Source organism: Stenella coeruleoalba, assembly GCF_951394435.1.
Source record: "Stenella coeruleoalba genome assembly, chromosome: 13".
Lineage (NCBI taxonomy): Eukaryota > Metazoa > Chordata > Mammalia > Artiodactyla > Delphinidae > Stenella > Stenella coeruleoalba.
The window spans coordinates 6417678-6435558 of record NC_137159.1 but is presented as its reverse complement, the minus strand read 5'-3'; the positions used below and the strand labels follow the sequence as shown (position 1 = coordinate 6435558).

At 50.1% G+C, this 17881-nt stretch overlaps 1 protein-coding gene across 5 annotated transcripts in view; it reads left to right on the top strand.

Moving 5' to 3' along the window:
- NPAS2 (neuronal PAS domain protein 2) overlaps positions 1-17881 on the top strand; it is a 180841-nt gene extending 162960 nt beyond the window's left edge. For all 5 annotated transcript variants that reach the window (XM_079941231.1, XM_079941233.1, XM_079941229.1 and 2 more), the window contains 6 exons: positions 4756-4902; positions 10444-10641; positions 12451-12626; positions 12969-13061; positions 15555-15720; positions 17590-17881. In XM_079941231.1, the coding sequence (XP_079797357.1) occupies positions 4756-4902; positions 10444-10641; positions 12451-12626; positions 12969-13061; positions 15555-15720; positions 17590-17757 (948 nt within the window). In that variant the 3' untranslated portion in view covers positions 17758-17881. The remainder of the gene's footprint in view (positions 1-4755; positions 4903-10443; positions 10642-12450; positions 12627-12968; positions 13062-15554; positions 15721-17589) is intronic.

The following is a 17881-nucleotide window of genomic DNA, read 5'->3' as shown; positions in this document are numbered from 1 at the left end:
AGCTCTGAGTCCAGTATTATAAATACCACGTTTTTAAAATAACGGATCGGGGCTTGCCTGAGTAATTCCTTCTATGTTGCAGCAACATTCAGCGAGTTACTGTTTGGGTGAGTCAGGAAGTGAGTGTGAAGGACGCAAAGATGCTTGTGACGCAGCCCTCGCTCTTGGACTTGGAGTTCAAGGGCGAGATGGGCATATAAACAGAGAAACCGGGCTTCCTTGGTGGCGCAGTGGTTGGGAGTACGCCTGCCGATGCAGGGGACACGGGTTCGTGCCCCGGTCCAGGAGGATCCCACATGCCGCGGAGCGACTGGGCCCGTGAGCCATGGCCGCTGCGCCTGCGCGTCTGGAGCCTGTGCTCCGCAACGGGAGAGGCCACAACAGTGAGAGGCCCGCGTACCGCAAAAAAAAAAAAAAAAAAAGGGAAACCGCCAGGGCAGGGCATGTGTTTCTATAGAACCAGTAAGAAAATACTCTGTCTACGGAAGTCCAAGGGCAGTTGAGCTGACCGGTCAGACCTCTGATTTCCATTCCTTTATGAGATATTGAGCTCTGCCCCCTTTCTGGCCACAAGGGGGTCCCAGGGGGGCAGTTCACCAAGATGTGTCCCTGGCCACACACTTGCCAAAGTGTGGACGTCTGTCTTGGTGCCAATCCGTCACCACTGGTGAAAACTCTTTCAGAACCTACATCCTTGCCACAAACAGTGGCCTCACATGTTTTCCTGGAATAAGAAAGACACATGCTGCTAGCACGTGCTCCTTGCCAGAGTTAGGCTCAAGTAAGGATATAAAACCTACCCAGCCAGAGGTGACTAACGCAAATGATCTATATTCATCCTCATTAGGAAAAAAGAGACAAAGAAGAATTTTTTTTCTCTTCGAATTTCCAAGGCGCATTTGGTATGAAATGAGTCACTTCTTCAGTCCAAAGGCCCATGAAGTGAGAATTCCTTCATCTTATGGGTCTTGCACTGTAAGAAGTCATGGTGTGATAAAGGCCCCTTTGCAATTCTAGTTTTTCATATATTGATCTTCATTTTAATTAACAGTAACAGTTCTTAGTCTCTTAGGCAGGTTATACTTAATAATAACCATAGTTTTTTATTGGAGTACAGTTGCTTTACAATGTTGTGTTAGTCTGTGCTGTACAGCAAAGTGAATCAGCTATACGTATCCATATATCCCCTCCTTTTTGGATTTCCTTCCCATTTAAGTCACCGCAGAGCATTGAGTAGAGTTCCCTGTGCCATACAGTAGGTTCTCATTAGTTATCTCTTTTATACTTAGTACCAATATATGTGTATATTTGTCAATATATATATGTCTCTCTCTCTCTTTCTCTTTCTCTCTCTCTCTCTCTATATACACACACACACACACACACACACACACACACACACACACATATATACGTGTATATATGTCAATCCCCATCTCCCAATTCATCCCACACCCCCCCTTGGTATCCATACGTTTGTGCTCTATGTCTGTGTCTGTATTCCTGCTTTGCAAGTAAGATCATCTATACCAATTTTTAGATTCCACATATATGCGTTAGTATATGATATTTGTTTTTCTCTTTCTGACTTACTTCACTCTGTATGACAGTCTCTAGGTCCATCCACCTCACTACAAATAACTCAATTTCGTTTCTTTTTATGGCTGAGTAATATTCCATTGTATATATGTACCACATCTTCTTTATCCATTCCTCTGTTGATGGACATTAAGGTTGCTTCCACGTCCTGGCTATTGTATATAGTGCTGCAATGACCAGTAACCGTATTCCTTAAGACGTTCTTGTGTGATGCTGGCCTTTCAAATCAGATAGTTCTCATACCTACTCACGTGAAATAACGAGATTCTACAATTTTCTCTCTTTCCCCTCACTGATGTTATCACTGTGGTACCCTATCGAGGGAAAGGGGAAAAAAAAAATCCAAAATCTGGGAAACAGTCATCTGGCTAAGTGATGATTTTGCTTCATAGTGTGTTGCTAATGTGTCTCTAAGTTAGGGGAGATCTCTTTATCAATAAGGCCACAATCAAGAATATAACAAGAGACTCATGCTTGGGTGTCCTGGAACGCCTTGGGAAAATAAGAATAAATAAATAGAGTAACTAACACTCCAGCTCGGTCTGCCACCTTGCCGACCACCGGCCCCCTCACTGTTTCCCTTGGGAGCCATCTACCCCTGGATGTGGATGTCGTAGCCTGAACTGTCTCCAGACTTTGTAGAACCCAGCACAGATGCTTTTGTCTTTTGTTATTTTAATTGAATACCTGATACAGCTTTTCTTTCTCAGTCGAATTCTCTTTCAGAATCCCAGCTGGTGTTTTTTTTTTTTTTTTGCGGTACGCGGGCCTCTCACTGTCGTGGCCTCTCCCGTTGTGGAGCACAGGCTCCGGACGCGCAGGCTCAGCGGCCATGGCTCACGGGCCCAGCAGCTCCGCGGCTTGTGGGATCTTCCCGGACCAGGGCACGAACCCGTGTCCCCTGCATCGGCAGGTGGACTCCCAACCACTGCGCCACCAGGGAAGCCCCCAGCTGGTGCTTTGATGAGTGAGATTCTGACTGAGACTTCTGTGATACAGTCTGGTGTAGGTATTTTTAAGCCCGTGTTTAGCAGCAGGATTTTTCAGTGAAGTCTGAGGTCAAAGCCACTCTGATTGGGGTGGAATTGGGGGGTGGGGAGCTGTCATTGGCAAAGTCTCTTGGCCTCTCCCACCTCCTGAGACTCTGGGTTCACACTGCAGCCGCCCCCGACCTTGCTGTGGACCTGGAGCCACTCACAACCTCTCTGCGTGGCGTGGGCGTGTTGCAAGGAGGTACAGGGTCCTGCTTTGCTGGCCTGGCAAGGGTAGGTCTCCACCAGTGGTGGCACTTGCCACTATTATTCTTCCTGGTTCTTTTTCTTATTATTCTGCTGCTCCAAAACCATCCTCTGCTTTATCCTGCCTGTATTCTAACCTCTCCCAGGCTCCCTGCGTTTCCATGGATGGGAGGGCAAAGGGCAAAAGAAAAGAGACAATCTCTGGAGGTGTTTGCAAAAGACAACGGGCAAGAAACAGACTCAGGAGGTTGTCGGAGACAGAGATTGAGGGAATGCAGATTAAGTTACTGTAAAAAAAAAAAAAAGGGGGGGTGGTGGTGGGGGACAAACTAAAGAACAGAAGCGTCAGCCTGGCAAACTCACTTTCCTCAGTAAGCAGGAGTCACCGACAGCCCCAGATTGCCCAGAGCAGGGCGGGCAGCCCAGGGAGCGTCAGCTTCACCTCCCGTCTCATGACCTCCCCCCTCCACATTTCCTGCAAGGAAAGAACCTTGTGTCAAGGCAGACAGGGGACACAGGGCAGAGATCACCTGGGAAATCTTCCTAAAGCCAGCCTCCATCCCAGGAAGGAGGCAGGAGGAAGGGGACTCTTGGGCTCTTGCACACGGCAGACGTCAGTGCTCGTGCACAGTCACCTCCACCAGCGGTACCCCCGGGGTGCACAGAAGGCGATTGTACTGTTTGTCTCCTTAGCTCTTTTTCACACCGATTTCCAAGAAGTGCAGGGACAGCCTGCAAGTGAGCCTGGGGAAGTGAGGGAGGGCGATGAGGCTTCCATGGCCCCAGGAGGGTTTAGAGTACCATCAAATCCAAGCGCATTCCCTGGCCGTCCAGTGGTTGGGGCTCCATGCTTCCACTGCAGTGGGGCACAGGTTCAACCCCTGGTCAGGGAACTAGGATCCCGCATGCTGCATGGTGCGGCCAAAAAAAAAAAAATCCAAGCTTGTTTGTGAATTGTTCCAGAAGAGCCCTGCTCTCCAGCATCAGTTTTAGGATAATGATAGGATCCAAAATTGCACGTGAAGCTGTCACATGCAAATCGTCATGCCCTAGATGAGAGATAAAAGGGAAGGGGGCTCTCTGATGCCTTGCTTTTCTTTTTTTTGAGATATAGTTGCTGAACAATATTGTATAAGTTACAGGTGTACAACACAGTGATTCACAATTTTTAAAGGTTACACTCTATAGTTATTATAAAATATTGGCTCTATTGCCTTTGCTGTACAATATATCGTTGTAGCTTATTTTATTTTATACTATGATAGCTTATACCACTTAATCCCCTACTCCTGTCTTGCCCCTCCCCTTTTTCCTCTCGCCACTGGTAACCACTAGTTTGTTCCCTATATCTGAGTCTGTTGCCTTTTTGCTGTAATCACTAGTTCGTTTTATTTTTTCGATTGCATATATAAATGACCTCATACAGTATTTGTCTTTCTCTAACTGACCCTAATACTGACTGACTTAGCATAATGCCCTCCGCGTCCATCCATGATGTTGCACATTCTCGTGCCCTGCTTTTGACATTCCTCTCCAAAACCATGTGTCCGTCTAACCGAATTTAGAATATGAGTTTGTAAGCACTGCACTGCTTACAAAATCATGTCCCGATTCTGTGGCCCTCCCAGACTCCAGTGCAATAAATGAGACCTACAGGTTCCCTAAGAAAAGCTCACGGGGGGTTGGGGGTGGGGTGGGCAGGGGGCCCTGGGCCACCCAGCCCTCAGCCAGAACCTCTGCTCCCCAGTGAGCTCCTCAGGTGGGTCGCTCATTGCAGCAGTGGGTCAGAGATGCTGCAAAGGGTGGGTAAAGGGCCAGAAGTGAAAGTGTGCAGGGCCGCTCAGATGAGCAGCAACATCTGTCTGCAAGGCTGAAATAACTCTTTCATCGGGTTCTGTGTTTTGACCCCGCCTTCAAGTTTTCAGCACAGCTCAGCATGTTCCAGACCATCAAAGACCAGCTGGAGCAGAGGACGAGGATCCTGCAAGCCAACATTCGGTGGCAGCAGGAAGAGCTCCACAAGATCCAGGAGCAGCTCTGCCTGGTCCAGGACTCCAGCGTCCAGGTGATGCCCCTTCCTGGGCCGGTGGTGCGCTGAGCTCTGTCCTCCCCCCCCCCGCCCCCCGCTCTGTGATGTGTCCTCATCCACCCTTGCAGGGGCAGGCAGGACTTCCTCCAAAGTCCTCTGTGCTGCCTTACTGAGCTCTGCCTCCTAAACAAGTTGAAACCTCCACCAATGAAGTGCGAGAATGAATTCCCACCTCCTCCATCCCCAGCTCCAGGCCAAACCTGGAATTCACATGACATCCTCTTCACTCACTCCTCACTCTGTTGGGCACATGTTTCCTGCATCACATGCGCTTTCTTTCACGTGTTTGGTGGTTGGTCGCCCTGCCCTGACTCTGGCCTCCCTCCTATGGGGTTTTAAACTCCCAGCACATGTGTAACTACTTTCTGAACACCCAGCGCAGGCTGCTGACAGAGAGATGGAAGCAGGTCTGCTCTTCCCTCTCATCCAAAGCATGAATGCAGGGAGATATGGGAAATGATCTGTGCTGTGCACCCTGCACCCTGCGGGGAGCGGCAAAGGAGGTGGGAGCTGGAGGTCAGTACCCTGGCACCCCCGGGCCACCCCACTGCAGCATAGCAATTGGGGCATCATTCTGCATGCTCTGAGAGCGGCTGCTTTTAACCGTGACCCCACCCCACCCCCAGATGTCACATCTTTGAAGCCTTTCGAGAGATTCTTTCTGGAGGAAAAACTTTATATATTGGATCTCTTTCAAGGATAAATTATTTTCACTTAAATTAGTCCAGGACTGTTTTTCTTCCCAAGTGCATGCCCTTGGTTGTAAATGTCGCCAACCTTGGAGTCTGCCCTGAGAGAGGTAAGCATTGGCAGCCACCTGGGGAGACAGAAGGAAGAAGAAGACACCCCTGGGGGAAACAGCTGGAGCACTGGCCCTGCTGCCCCCTGCCCCAGCATCCACACGGCCCTGCGTGTGGACACAATAACACCCCAACGGGCACAGCCCTGAGCGGAGATGAACGCAGGATAGTGCAGAGGTGTTAGGCAGCCTGGAGACGCCTACAGCCGGCCATCCTGCCTCCCTGGGCCCCGATAGGCGCTCCCGGCGGGCTCTCCAGAAGCTCAGGGACCCCAAGCAGCCTTCTCTGTCCAGTGGGGCCCCTCCCCCTACCCAAGGCAGGGGAGCCCAGTCAGGTGCGCCTGCGCAGAGCCCTGGGCACCAAGCCCCGCCCACAGCCCTGCTCCCGGCCCACAGCCCCTCACCCCACCCACCTCCTCAGCGACACCCCCAAACTGCCTAGGGACAAGACTGCAGCATTTAGGTGAAAACGCATGGAGTCATCAAGGTGTCAGTCCCTTGTTACTTATTTGTTCCCAGCAGTCTTATTTTCTCACTGATCCAGGGTCCGATGGCTGGAACTCCCGACTCCAATTACTTGAATGGAATTTTTACACTAACAGGGAGGGGGCCTTGCGTTAGAAGCTGCTGAAAGCAAGGTAGGCGGATAAACAGCCGCCTCACAGCCCGAACTTTTCTATTTTCAACTTTAAAGCTGAACTCTTAAATAACCGGGACACAAAGCTATCTCTTTCACTCCTTGACATGAAGGGTTATTGCTTTTCTTTGTCCTGATAGTGCATTTTGTTGACCCCCAACGTCTAGCACCTGAGCTCTGTAAGGGATGACATGGAAACCAAGCCTCCTGCGTTTACCTCTCCTGGTTTCTTCCCTGTGACCTTATCTTTGCAGTGGAATTTTCCAGTGAACTTGGAAATCCACAGATAGTCAAACCAGAGAACGATTCCTCAAGGACTCTTTCTTCATGTATTTTTGCAAGTCTAAGGATTTAAAGAAATACGTTCTGAAATGTTCAGCCAGAATGTGACGTTTAAAAAAAAAAAATACGTGAGTCAAGCATAAAGGATAAGCAAGTAAAAATTACTCCACTCCTCCCCCCCGAGAAAAGTGGGGGGATAGATTAAGAGCAAAACGTTGATAATTGCTGAAGTCTAGTGATGATACGTGGGACTTCATTATACAATACCTATCTTCTGTACTTCTGAAATGTTTTGTAATAATAAGTATTTGTAAAGCTAAGCATATAAGAACAATGACAAACCATATGTGAGCGTAGGATTGGTTTGTTCTGGAAAATGAGAAGTATGTTTTTCCTCTAATGACTTTTTCCACTTGAATTAGGGAACTGTTTCTCTCGTGCTTTCTCTAAAACTGACCCCAGAGCCTAGTTAAGAAGTCATCTTCTTAAGCTATAAATTCTCCCTTATTGTCGCTAAAGCAGAGGCTGGTATGTGTACCCAGTAGCAATCCCCCTCGCCCCTCCCCCCCCGCCCAAGTCCTTTATCCCAAGTTCAGCGGACTTTCCAACCTAGTCCATTGGCTCGGAGCTTTCATTGAGACTATACTATGTGTGCCTGAGATGCTTGCTAAGTATGATTTTTTTTCCAAAAAAGATTGGGTTATGAGGGAGAGGTTCTCAGGGTGTTGTGTTTGCACCTAGATGGGGTCATGAAGGGCGCTACATAGATTGCTGTTCTGTTGAAAAGTTGTCACCCCTTGCGTCCGTGGGAGGCCGCTTCTTAATTTATTTTTGAGAGAGCATTCGCGCCCTCTACTGGCGGTTGAAAGAAATACCGAGAAAGACACCTGTGACAATGGTGTCTTTGGTTCTTTAATCCATCCTTCCACCTTTCCTTCCATCCCTCTATTCATTCACCATCCATCCATCCATCCATCCACACACCCATACACCCACACACACCCCCACTCCTCCATCCTTCCATCCATCCACCCACCCATCTGGCAGACACCCAGTATGTACCAGGCCCTTGATTAGGTGCTGTGGGGATACAGAGACACACAGGACAGGGTTTCTGCCCTCAGAGAGCATACATCAGTGGGACAGAGTAGCAGACCAAGCAATCTGCCATAACGCAAGCATAAACAGTTTCCCTTTGAGCAAAAGCTTAATCTGTTTGTTGATTCATTTATTTGTTCTGCTCATTGCTCAGATCGTTTCTATATGCCCAGAGAGGCAAAGGAGCTCCTTTTCTATTTTAGTGTTATTGTTATTAGCTAACGTTTATTGAGCACTTAGTACTATGCCTCAGCATAAGTCCCATTCAATCTTTATGAGCTATGTGCTGTTAATGTCACTGTTTTATTAGTGAGGAAACCAACAGTGACTTTGAAAAGTTTTGAAAAGGGCCCAAGGTCATACCACTAGTACATAGTGGGGTTGGAATCTGAACTAAAGTCTGTCCGGTTTAAGCTAGATTATACTGCCTGTCGTGCATAAAGGTTGCATTTATTTGAACTCTAATTAGACGGTAAATTGTATCCCACCAGAAAAATGCATGTTATTTAGTTTGAATACTGGGTTTTTGCTGAAGTGTAAATTACCCTGCGTGCTCTAAACAAGCCAGGTCGCTGAGATTGCGTAAAGCACTAATCCTAAAGGTTTGGGGGTTGCATCTGAGAGGATGAAGACCCAGAACATTCTTCTTCACTTCTAAAGTGACAAAGAGCCCTCATTCAAAACTGCAGGCTTTTCTGGTGGGGGTGGGGTATGAAGGAAAGTAGGGAGACCTGGTGGTGTGGCAGGAAGGGCACTAGATGGGAACCTCGCTCGGGTCTCTGGGAGATGACTTGACACCCCCTACGGAGCGGATGCTTGAACTAACTAAGTGTCTGCCTGGCGTGATTTCACATCTGTTGTTCCAAAACCCCTCTGTCACTCAGGAAATGTCGGCATGTCAGTTCCATACTGGGTATGAGGCTATGCTACAGAGTACAGGAATCGGGGTTGAAGGAGAGAGCCTTAGCCGTCAAAGCTAAGGGCCTAAAATGGAGTGCAACGCTGCTTGTCAAGAATCTGATACAGACAAAGTGAGAGGGTGGCACGGACGTACATACACTACCAAACGTGAAGTAGATAGCTAGTGGGAAGCAGCCGCATAGCACAGGGAGATCAGCTCAGTGCTTTGTGACCACCTAGAGGGGTGGGATAGGGAGGGTGGGAGGGAGACGCAAAAGGGAAGGGATATGGGGACATATGTATATGTGTAGCTGATTCACTTTGTTATACAGCAGAAACTAGCACACTTTGGTAAAGCAATTACACTCCAATAAAGATGAAAAAAAAAAAAAAGAATCTGATACAGATAATACCAGTTTTTAATGCCCAAGAGGAGCTTTTGTTAAAAGAGCTACAGGTCTTAGGTTTAAATTATTATTGAAATTACTGAAGTTGTTTTTCTTAAACCTTTAGCGTCAATTCACAGATTATATTTTATTTCCAAATCTACTGATTTGGCTGAAAATAGCAATGCTTTTACTTGTGTTTGTTCACGTTCAATCAGTTTATAAATTTAACAAATGGTAAATAGTCAACATTCTCTACCAAAGCCATTAACTTACAAATTTAATATATCTGCACCTTTCAAACATTTCATGTACCTAACAAGGCAGACTTATAAACCTAAGAAGTAAAATCTTTCTGGGCACTTAAGGAATTCTTTTAAATTGAATACGCCAAACTTATAAACGAGGTGTATCAAGGTTCTCAGAACCACTTAAACACTCTTTATAAACTTCATCAAATTCTCTTAAACCTTTCCCATTAAAACAACCAGGCTGATACATTGCAGCCTATTGAATGTCTGAGACATCTTAGGTAACAAATAGAGATTAGCATGGTGATTGTAAAACGTGTTCTTTTTTTTTTTTTTGCGGTACACGGGCCTCTCACTGCTGTGGCCTCTCCCGCTGCGGAGCACAGGCTCCGGACGCGCAGGCTCAGCGGCCATGGCTCACGGGCCCAGCCGCTCTGCGGCATGTGGGATCTTCCCGGACCGGGGCACGAACCCGCGTCCCCTGCATCGGCAGGCGGACTCTCAACCACTGCGCCACCAGGGAAGCCCCAAAACCTATTCTTAAACATCATTTTAAAGTACATGGACTTGATGTTATGTCACCCTTTGGATTTATTTGCTTTCCTGGGAATGCAGAGGCAACTAATTAACCAGAGCAGATCTGCCCTCTCAGCTGGAAGCTGGGGTGGAAGATGCTAATCGCAGGATGGGTACAGACCATGGTCACGGTCAGAGGTTCAAGACCAGGCACAGGTCCTACTGCCGGGACGATGCGCCCCACACCACTGGTCAGCCAACCCTCCTCTGCCACTGTGATTGCATCATTCCCTCCATTCACAAGATGTTTTTCCTTCTAATAAGAAGTGGATAAGCCAACCCAGACTAAACAAGCATATCAAATGACATATCTGGGTCTCAGCATCTTTCACACTGTTAGAACCCCAGTCGCTCAACCGGAACCTTCTTGAGGGCAGGGTCAGCATCCGTCTGACCCACTTCCCCTCTCCGGGCCGTGCACTCTTCTGGTGGCATCCCAGGCACTCAGTCCAGTGGGTGAACCTCCCCAGGCAGGTCAGAGGGAGTGAGAAAGCTGCCATCTTGCCAGGGACAGGCCATACAAAGAAGGTGCAGGCCTGTGAAGGCACTGTGATCCCAGCCTAAAAAGCGCTTTGCTTCTGCTTCCAGATGTTTCTGCAGCAGCCAGACGTATCCCTGAGCTTCAGCAGTGCCCAGCGGCCCGGGGCTCAGCAGCAGCTCCAGCAGAGATCGGGCCCAGGCCCCCAGCCCCAGCTCGTGGCCAGCCCTCAGCTTCTGGGGCAGGTGGCCTCTGCCCAGGTTACAAGCCAGCACCTGCTCAGAGACTCGAGTGTGATATCAACCCAGGTAAACATGCTTGTCTCCAGACTCAGTCCTTGCCACCAGCAGACCAGGAACCTACCTCCCCTGTGACCGGAGCTGGTGATGATGGTGGGGTTTTTCTTTTCTTTATTTTGTCACTTTGAAGCCCCAAGTTCCATTGGTTTCCTTCTCTGTTTTATCAGTATATTAACATACCTTAAAGGTATCATGCAGGGAATTCCCTGGCAGTCCAGTGGTTAGTACTCCACGCTTTCGCACTTTCACTGCCGAGGGTGCAGGTTCGATCCCTGGTCGGGGAACTAAGATCGCGCAAACCGTGCGGTGCAGGGGGAATAAATAAATAAAAGGAACAACTTTATTAGAAAAAAAAAAAAAAAAGAAGAGGTGTCATGCAGCTGAAACTTTCAGCTCTGATCCTGAGCTGGGCTGGAGGTGGATATGGCCATCCCAGACATGCATGCCGAAAGCCACACGTCCCCACATGCATGTCCTTGGTGCCCATCACCAACTGCTGGTTTTAGCCATTACCAGTGTGAGAGCACAGTTATCCACTTCTGTTCGTCATCCCTTTCCCCAGGGCCACCAAGCTTCTCCCGGTCCCCCAGATTCCCTGTTGATCCCCATCCTCACAGCCATTACCACTTACTACAAGCCACCAGTGACCTTGCAGTCTGACAGGGTCACCCATCAGTCAATGGAACTGAATCCAATGGAATCGAGAAGTTCTGAGCCCTCGTTTCCCGATGGGCACAGCTTGGAAGGCGGGATACAGCCTCTCCCGAAGCCTCTTATGTTCACATGGATTCAGTGACATCTGCTGGGCTCCCAGGGGAACAAAGATAAATGAGAGCTGTCCTTGACCCCAGGGAGTTTCTAGTCTAGCAGGAGTTCTGGGACATAAACATCGATGTACAATAAAATATGCAGAAGTCTATGTATAGGAGAGTGTCTCCATCTTCACCCAGATTTAAGGGTTTTACTTTAAAATGCAGCCTGTGGGTTCTAAAGGTTAACAGGAAAATTAATGGATGAGACTAGCCAAGAACATTCTGGAGAAGAAAAAAACTGAGGTAGGATTTACACCATGTTCAAAGATTTTGTAAACGCTCTGAGAATATGGTGGTACCATCATATTAATGGTGTCAGTGAAACAGAGTGGAAAACCCAAAAAGCAAAAGCACACGCAGGCTCGTTCCCTCATTCATTTACAATTTCACTCAACAAATGCGTGCCAGGCACTAAGTCCTGAGCACTGAGGGGCGGCAGTGAACGAAAGAGAAAAGGAAAAAAATCTCTGATCCAAGTGGGGAGAGAGAAACAAACAAGTGACAATTAACAGTGTGACAGTTGGTGATGTGAGACGGCTGGGGAAGGCGGGCGAGGGGCTGGAGGTTCACTGAGAAGGTAATATGCGAGCGAAGAACTGAGCCTGTGAGAGAAGGAGGCATACTGGTACCAAGAAGAAGAGCATTCCATGTAGAGGAGGTGCAAAGGCCCTGGGGCAGGGGTGGGCCTGGTGATTTAGAGAGTCAGCAAGGAGATCCATGAGTCGGGAGTGGAATCTATGAAGCAGAAAGTAGTTCCTAGTTCCATTCAATGCACGTTGGTTGCTTGTCTGCCGCAAGCCCGGCACTGTCCTTGCCCCAAAGGATTTAAAGAATCCTTGAGATGCTTACAATCCAACGGGAAAGACAAGTTCATAACAGCTCAGTCAATAGTCATTGGGTCCTAAGCGAGTGCAAAGGCCAAAGTGGGTGAAAGACAGAGGTTCTGGGGAGGTGATACCCGAGTTGACTTGAAGGTTTACCTTTCTCACCACAATGGCTGCTCCAGGGTCCAAAGCCATTGAGAAGCCCGCAGATGATGCAGGGGAACAGCCTGACGCCCCAGTTCAGCAGCACCTCTGCTGTGCTCCCGCCGGCTCTGAGCCTGACCACGCCTGCTTCCGCCTCCCAGGAGGCCAGCCAGGGCCAGCCCAGCCCGGACTTCAGCCACGATCGGCAGCTCAGGTGCGGACCCTGTCCTTGTTGGAAAGATGACTGAGACGTAGTTTTATACCGTTCGTTTCTGGTCTTCTTTCTGCCGGAGATGGAGGCAAAGTTCAGACCGTTAGGCTCTAAGGCCTCTGCAGCTGATCTCAGCTCAGGAAGCGGCAGGACAGGGCGAGGGTCTTGATGGCCAGAGGAAGTGACCTGCTGCCTCAAGGACCCTCTGAGGACGGAGCAGGCCCCGTGGGGATCCGGGTCAGCCAGAAAGGGCGCAGGCAGGCTGGGCAGGCGCTGGGTCAGCCGGTGGGCCTGCAGCGCGGGCACTGATCGAAGCCGCCCGTTTATCTCTTCCTCTGCTCGAAGGCTGCTGCTGAGTCAGCCCATCCAGCCCATGATGCCCGGGCCCTGCGACGCGAGGCGGCCCTCAGAGGTCGGCAGGCCTGGACGGCAAGTCAGGTAGGTGGCCCGGGGGCGGGGGGAGGAGGAGCCACACCGAGCGGTCTCAGGCTGCCGGGGTTTCACCTGCCTGGACCAGCTGCACCCCTTGTGAGTCTGGCACCACAGGCAGGGTCCAGGTGTGCCAACACCCTTCGAAAGGACTCTTCTCAGCTCTTCTTTCTCCATTCCCCGTGGCGGGAGAGAAAACTGTGTCGGCGTCCCATGCCGAGAACAGGACCCAAAGGAAACTATTAGTTATACGTCAAGTGTGTCACCACCTTCCGATCTTCGCAGGTCTAAGTGGTAACATCCCAGGTAAATGGAGCCTTCCCCGCCTTCCCGAGGGCACACCCAGCTCGCCTGCTCTGTGGTTCCGGTGCCGTGCCGGGGGCTGGAACCCCCTGCAGATGTGGGACTCTCCTGCCCTCCCAGACACGCATGCTTCTCTCTCTCTCTCTCTTCTCCCCCGGGCTCTTTGCTTGCAACCCTCGGGACCCGAAGAAGCAGCTTTGCTTTGCCGTTGAATTATTAGGGACAGAGGTTCCTGAAGACAGAGGGAATACTTGAAAAGCTACTGGAAAATAGTTTCTAGCCCTTGGAGATGAAGCAGACACCATTGTCGTAGACAACACTGGTTTAATTTGTGTCAGAAGTTCACGGGGACAGTGCTAGCTGATGAGGCCTGCCGCACCCCCATGCGGGGGCCTTGCAGCCATCCCCTGAGGCCGTCCCCTCCGCTTCCTTCCTCCTGTGTCCTCCTTAAGCCAGTAATAATAGTTACATCGGGTGGTTACTGCGTATTCTGAGGGTTGGGGTCTGTACCTACATCCGTGAAACCCCTATGATGGTAGAGGCGGGCGGGGGCTGGGCACTGCGGGGAAACCACCTTCAGATTCTCTGATGATGCTCTCAATCAGGCAGGGGGTGCGGGGAATGTTGGGTTTGGTTTCTGACCTCTCCAAGTGATCCAAATAAGTGGAAACAAAAACGTCGCTGTCCAGAGATGCTTAAAATGCAGTGAACTAGGCAAAACTGGATATTCTTTCCTCTGGGAACTCTAGAGGAAAGCTGCCATTTTCGGTCAACCCAATTATTTATACCGTCCCCACCTTCCCCACCTTCTCTTCCAGACATGACCTAACACTCCATCTTCTAGGGCGGGTCAGGGTCTGCCTGCCACACACAGAGGCCCCTTCAGGGGAATTTTGGAATCCCCAATGCCTGTTACTAAATGACCCATACAGCGATATAACATTTCTAAAAATATAATGCTAAATGGACTTCTCTGTAGTGTCTTTAAATATCTGTTCTTGGTCTGGGCCCCTCCAGAGCTTTCCCAAACAGCCTTCCCCTTGTTATTGGACCATTTTCATTAACTACTCTTTCTTTAAAATATATATATATATATATATATTCTTCATAACATGAAATTTCCCATTTTATCTATTTCTGAGTGTCAGTTCAGTGGCATTAGTACATGCACGTTGTTCTGCAACCATCTTAAGATGTTGTGCATCTTAAGAACTTTTTCATCATCTCCAACTGAAGCTCTGTCCCCATGAAACCCTAATTCCCTATTCGCTCTTCCCCCAGCACCTGGCACCCGCCCTTCTGCCTTCTGTCTCTATGAATTTGTCTCCTCTCGGTACCGCATCTAAGTGGAATCGTACAGTATTTGTATTTTGTGATGGGCTTATTTCACTCAGTATAACGTCCTCAAGGCTCACCCATGTCGTAGCATGTGACAGAATTTCCTTCCTTTCTAAGGCTGAGTAATAGTCCGCTGTCTGTATAGACCACGTTTTGTTTATCCTTCATCCATCGACAGACACTTGGGTTGCTTCCACTTTTTGGTTATTGTAAAAAATGCTGCTGTGATCATGCATGTACACATATCTGTTTTAGTCCCTACTTTCACTTTTGGGGGGCATACACCCAGAAGTGGAATTGCTGGATCAGATGGTAATGCTAAGTTTAACTTGTTGAGGAAACTTCGTACTGTTTTGCACAGCAGCTGTACCGTTTTACACGCCCACCAACAGTGCACAAGGGTTCCAGTTTCTCCACATCCTTGCCAACACTGTTACGTTCTGGTTTTTCTCATAATAGCATTGTAATGGGTGTGAGGTGGTGTCTCATTGTGGTTTTGATTTCCATTTCCCTAATGATGAATGGTATTGAACATCTCTTCACGTGCTTATTGGCCATTTGTAGCTTTTCTTTACGGCGATGTCTGTTCCTGCCCTTTGCCCATTTTTTAATCAGGTTGTTTGCATTTGTTGTGATGGCTGAGTTGTAGGAATTGTATTTATAGCCTGGATGTCAATCTCTTGTTAGATATATGATTTGCAAAGGATTTTCCAGCAGCCTTTTCCCTGCATGGATAGGGCGACGCACACAGGTCTTTGTGATGAAGTGCAGTCTGTCTCTTTTTCCTCTTGTTGCCCATGTTCTAGGTGTCATGTCAATAGCTTTTTTTTTTAAAGGTCTTTCTTACGTGTCACCAAACAGGTATCCACAGAGCCAGGCCGCGTGTCCAAACCCAGACGTGCACACCACCACCAGCAGCGCCTCGACCCCTGTCCTGTTGATGGGGCTCCACCCCCACTTCCCCACCTCCCAGCCGTCGCCCCTGAAGCCCGCGCAGACCCAGCAGCAGCCTCCGTGCTTCCTGCAGGTGGGGCCGGGCTGCACCTGGGCGGGGGAGACAGGGCCGAGCCCCCAGCCCAGGCCTGACAGGCCCTCCCTCCCGGGCTTTCCGTAGGGCTCTGGTCCTCAGTGTCAAAATAAGCCCCAGACAGATTCATAGTTGAATCTTCGTAGTTTCTAAAGTTTATAATGCTCAAAGTTGGTAAAGTCTACGTATATACAGTGTGAGAAATTTAGAAGCAGCTCTTATGCCTCATGTGGTTATGTGCTAAAAAGGTCCTTTTTTTTTAAAGTAATTTTTATTATGGTGTCTGGAGTTTTTAGAGCAAAAATCAGACACTGATTGCTATGTGTGTTGGACTTGTTAGTGTGTTTATATTGCAGTCTCATACAAATATAAAATTAAATCATGTTTAAAGATTCATCAAACTTCCTTTAAATGAATGAGATGACGTTGCATGGAATTGGGGCTGTCCAGGAAGATGGGGGGCATGTTTCCTTGTGGTCACTTCTTACTTCCAGCAAGTGCCACGTACACTGGAAGGAAGGAGGGGAGAGCAAGTGGCTGGGGGCTCAGATGGGACAGAAGTGTCTGCTGGGGCTCTGGCCTTCCCTCCCGCACCTGCCCAGGTGCCCCTTCCTGCCCCAGCCCGACCCTGTCATGTGGGGTCTCTAGCCCCTAACCGCACCCCACCCCCGGCTTGGGCCCCTTCAAAGCCAGAGGGGGCTGAGCAAGGTGACTGCGGTGCAGAGTCTTCCTTGAGGTCTAGAATGTAATTGAATTCCAGAGCTGCTCAACTGTGGTATAGTGTTCAGATCTCCCTGACTCCAGGCCTAGTGGGAGTCAACTCAAGACGTCAGCTTTGCCTGTCCCGTCAGCCCACAGGACCCCCGAGGGATCTGGGCTGGGAAACGATGGGCTGTGAGAAGGCAGGGAGCGTCTGGCGGCGAGTTAGAGGCCGCCCATATATTCCTTCATCGGGAGTGACAGACGCGTTGGCAGGGCTCAGGGTACAAAGGGCGCTCAGAGGCCTTGAGCGCAGGGAGACAGGGGACATCGCAGAGGGCGCCCAGGCCTGGGTCTGTGTGGGTGGAGCGCTGTGGCTAGGTGGCCTGGCGGTCCAGTGGTTACGACTCCGCGCTGCCACTGCCCGGGGCACAGGTTCAGTCCCTGCTCGGGGAACTAAGATCCCCGCATGACATGCTGCCGGCTTGGCCAAAAAAAGGGGGGGTGGTGCGGGGAGAGGCCCTGGTGGAGAAGGGACGGGGACGGCTGAGTGGGGGCGAAGGGGACAGTGTTGCAGCAGGTGAGGCAGCCTGAGCCAGGGTGGGGGAGCAGCCATGCCTGGGTGGCGTGGGGAACAGGGCAGACCGGATTGCCTGGCAGAGGAGGTTTCATGGATGGGGACCGTGGGAGGTGAGATGGAAGGATCCAGAGTTAACGTTTGACCAGTTGAAGGTTCTGAGCTGTAAATTAGGGTGCTTCCTGGTGGATACCGGCCAGTCATAGTACTTGGAAGTAGTTCTGGAATCAGGGGCCACCGGTGAAAAGTAGGCAGACGGCACGCAGGCGCGGATGCTGCCCCATCCATTATGTGTGTGTGGTCTCAGGTTCCATCATCCCAAAACGCACAGGCGACGTGGAGCACGTGCTCAGGAAACCGTGCCCCGGCCGCCTAGGCCCGGCCGCTGGGCCAGGAGGAACCCCTAGCGCTGGCAGGGAGCTGGGCTTCAGAATTCGCACCCTTCTGGCAGAGCCTCGGCTTCGTCTCTCCCGGCCTGGCGCTCCCCCAGGCCCCGGCCGGGAGGAGGGTCTTTATTCTGACCACATCACCGCCCCAGCCGTTCAGGGGAGGAGTCCCTGAAGTGCAGAAAGAGCCATTTCCTTTCTTTCCAGGTGCAGGCACCAACCTCTTTGCACAGTGACCAGCAGGACTCGCTCCGCCTCTCCACCTACTCGCAGCAGCCAGGGACCCTGGGCTACCCTCCTCCCGCACCCTCGCGCCCTCCCCGAAGGCTCAGCAGCCTGTCTGAGTCCTCAGGCCTCCAGCAGCTACCCCGGTAGTGCCCTGGCGCCTCAGTTGGGTCTCATCAGCTTTAACCAATGGACGGTCGAGGGGGGGGGATGGCCAGGGAGTTGGGGAGAAGAGTTTAAAGGACACCCCGGCTTTCGTGCGCACCGCATCCGT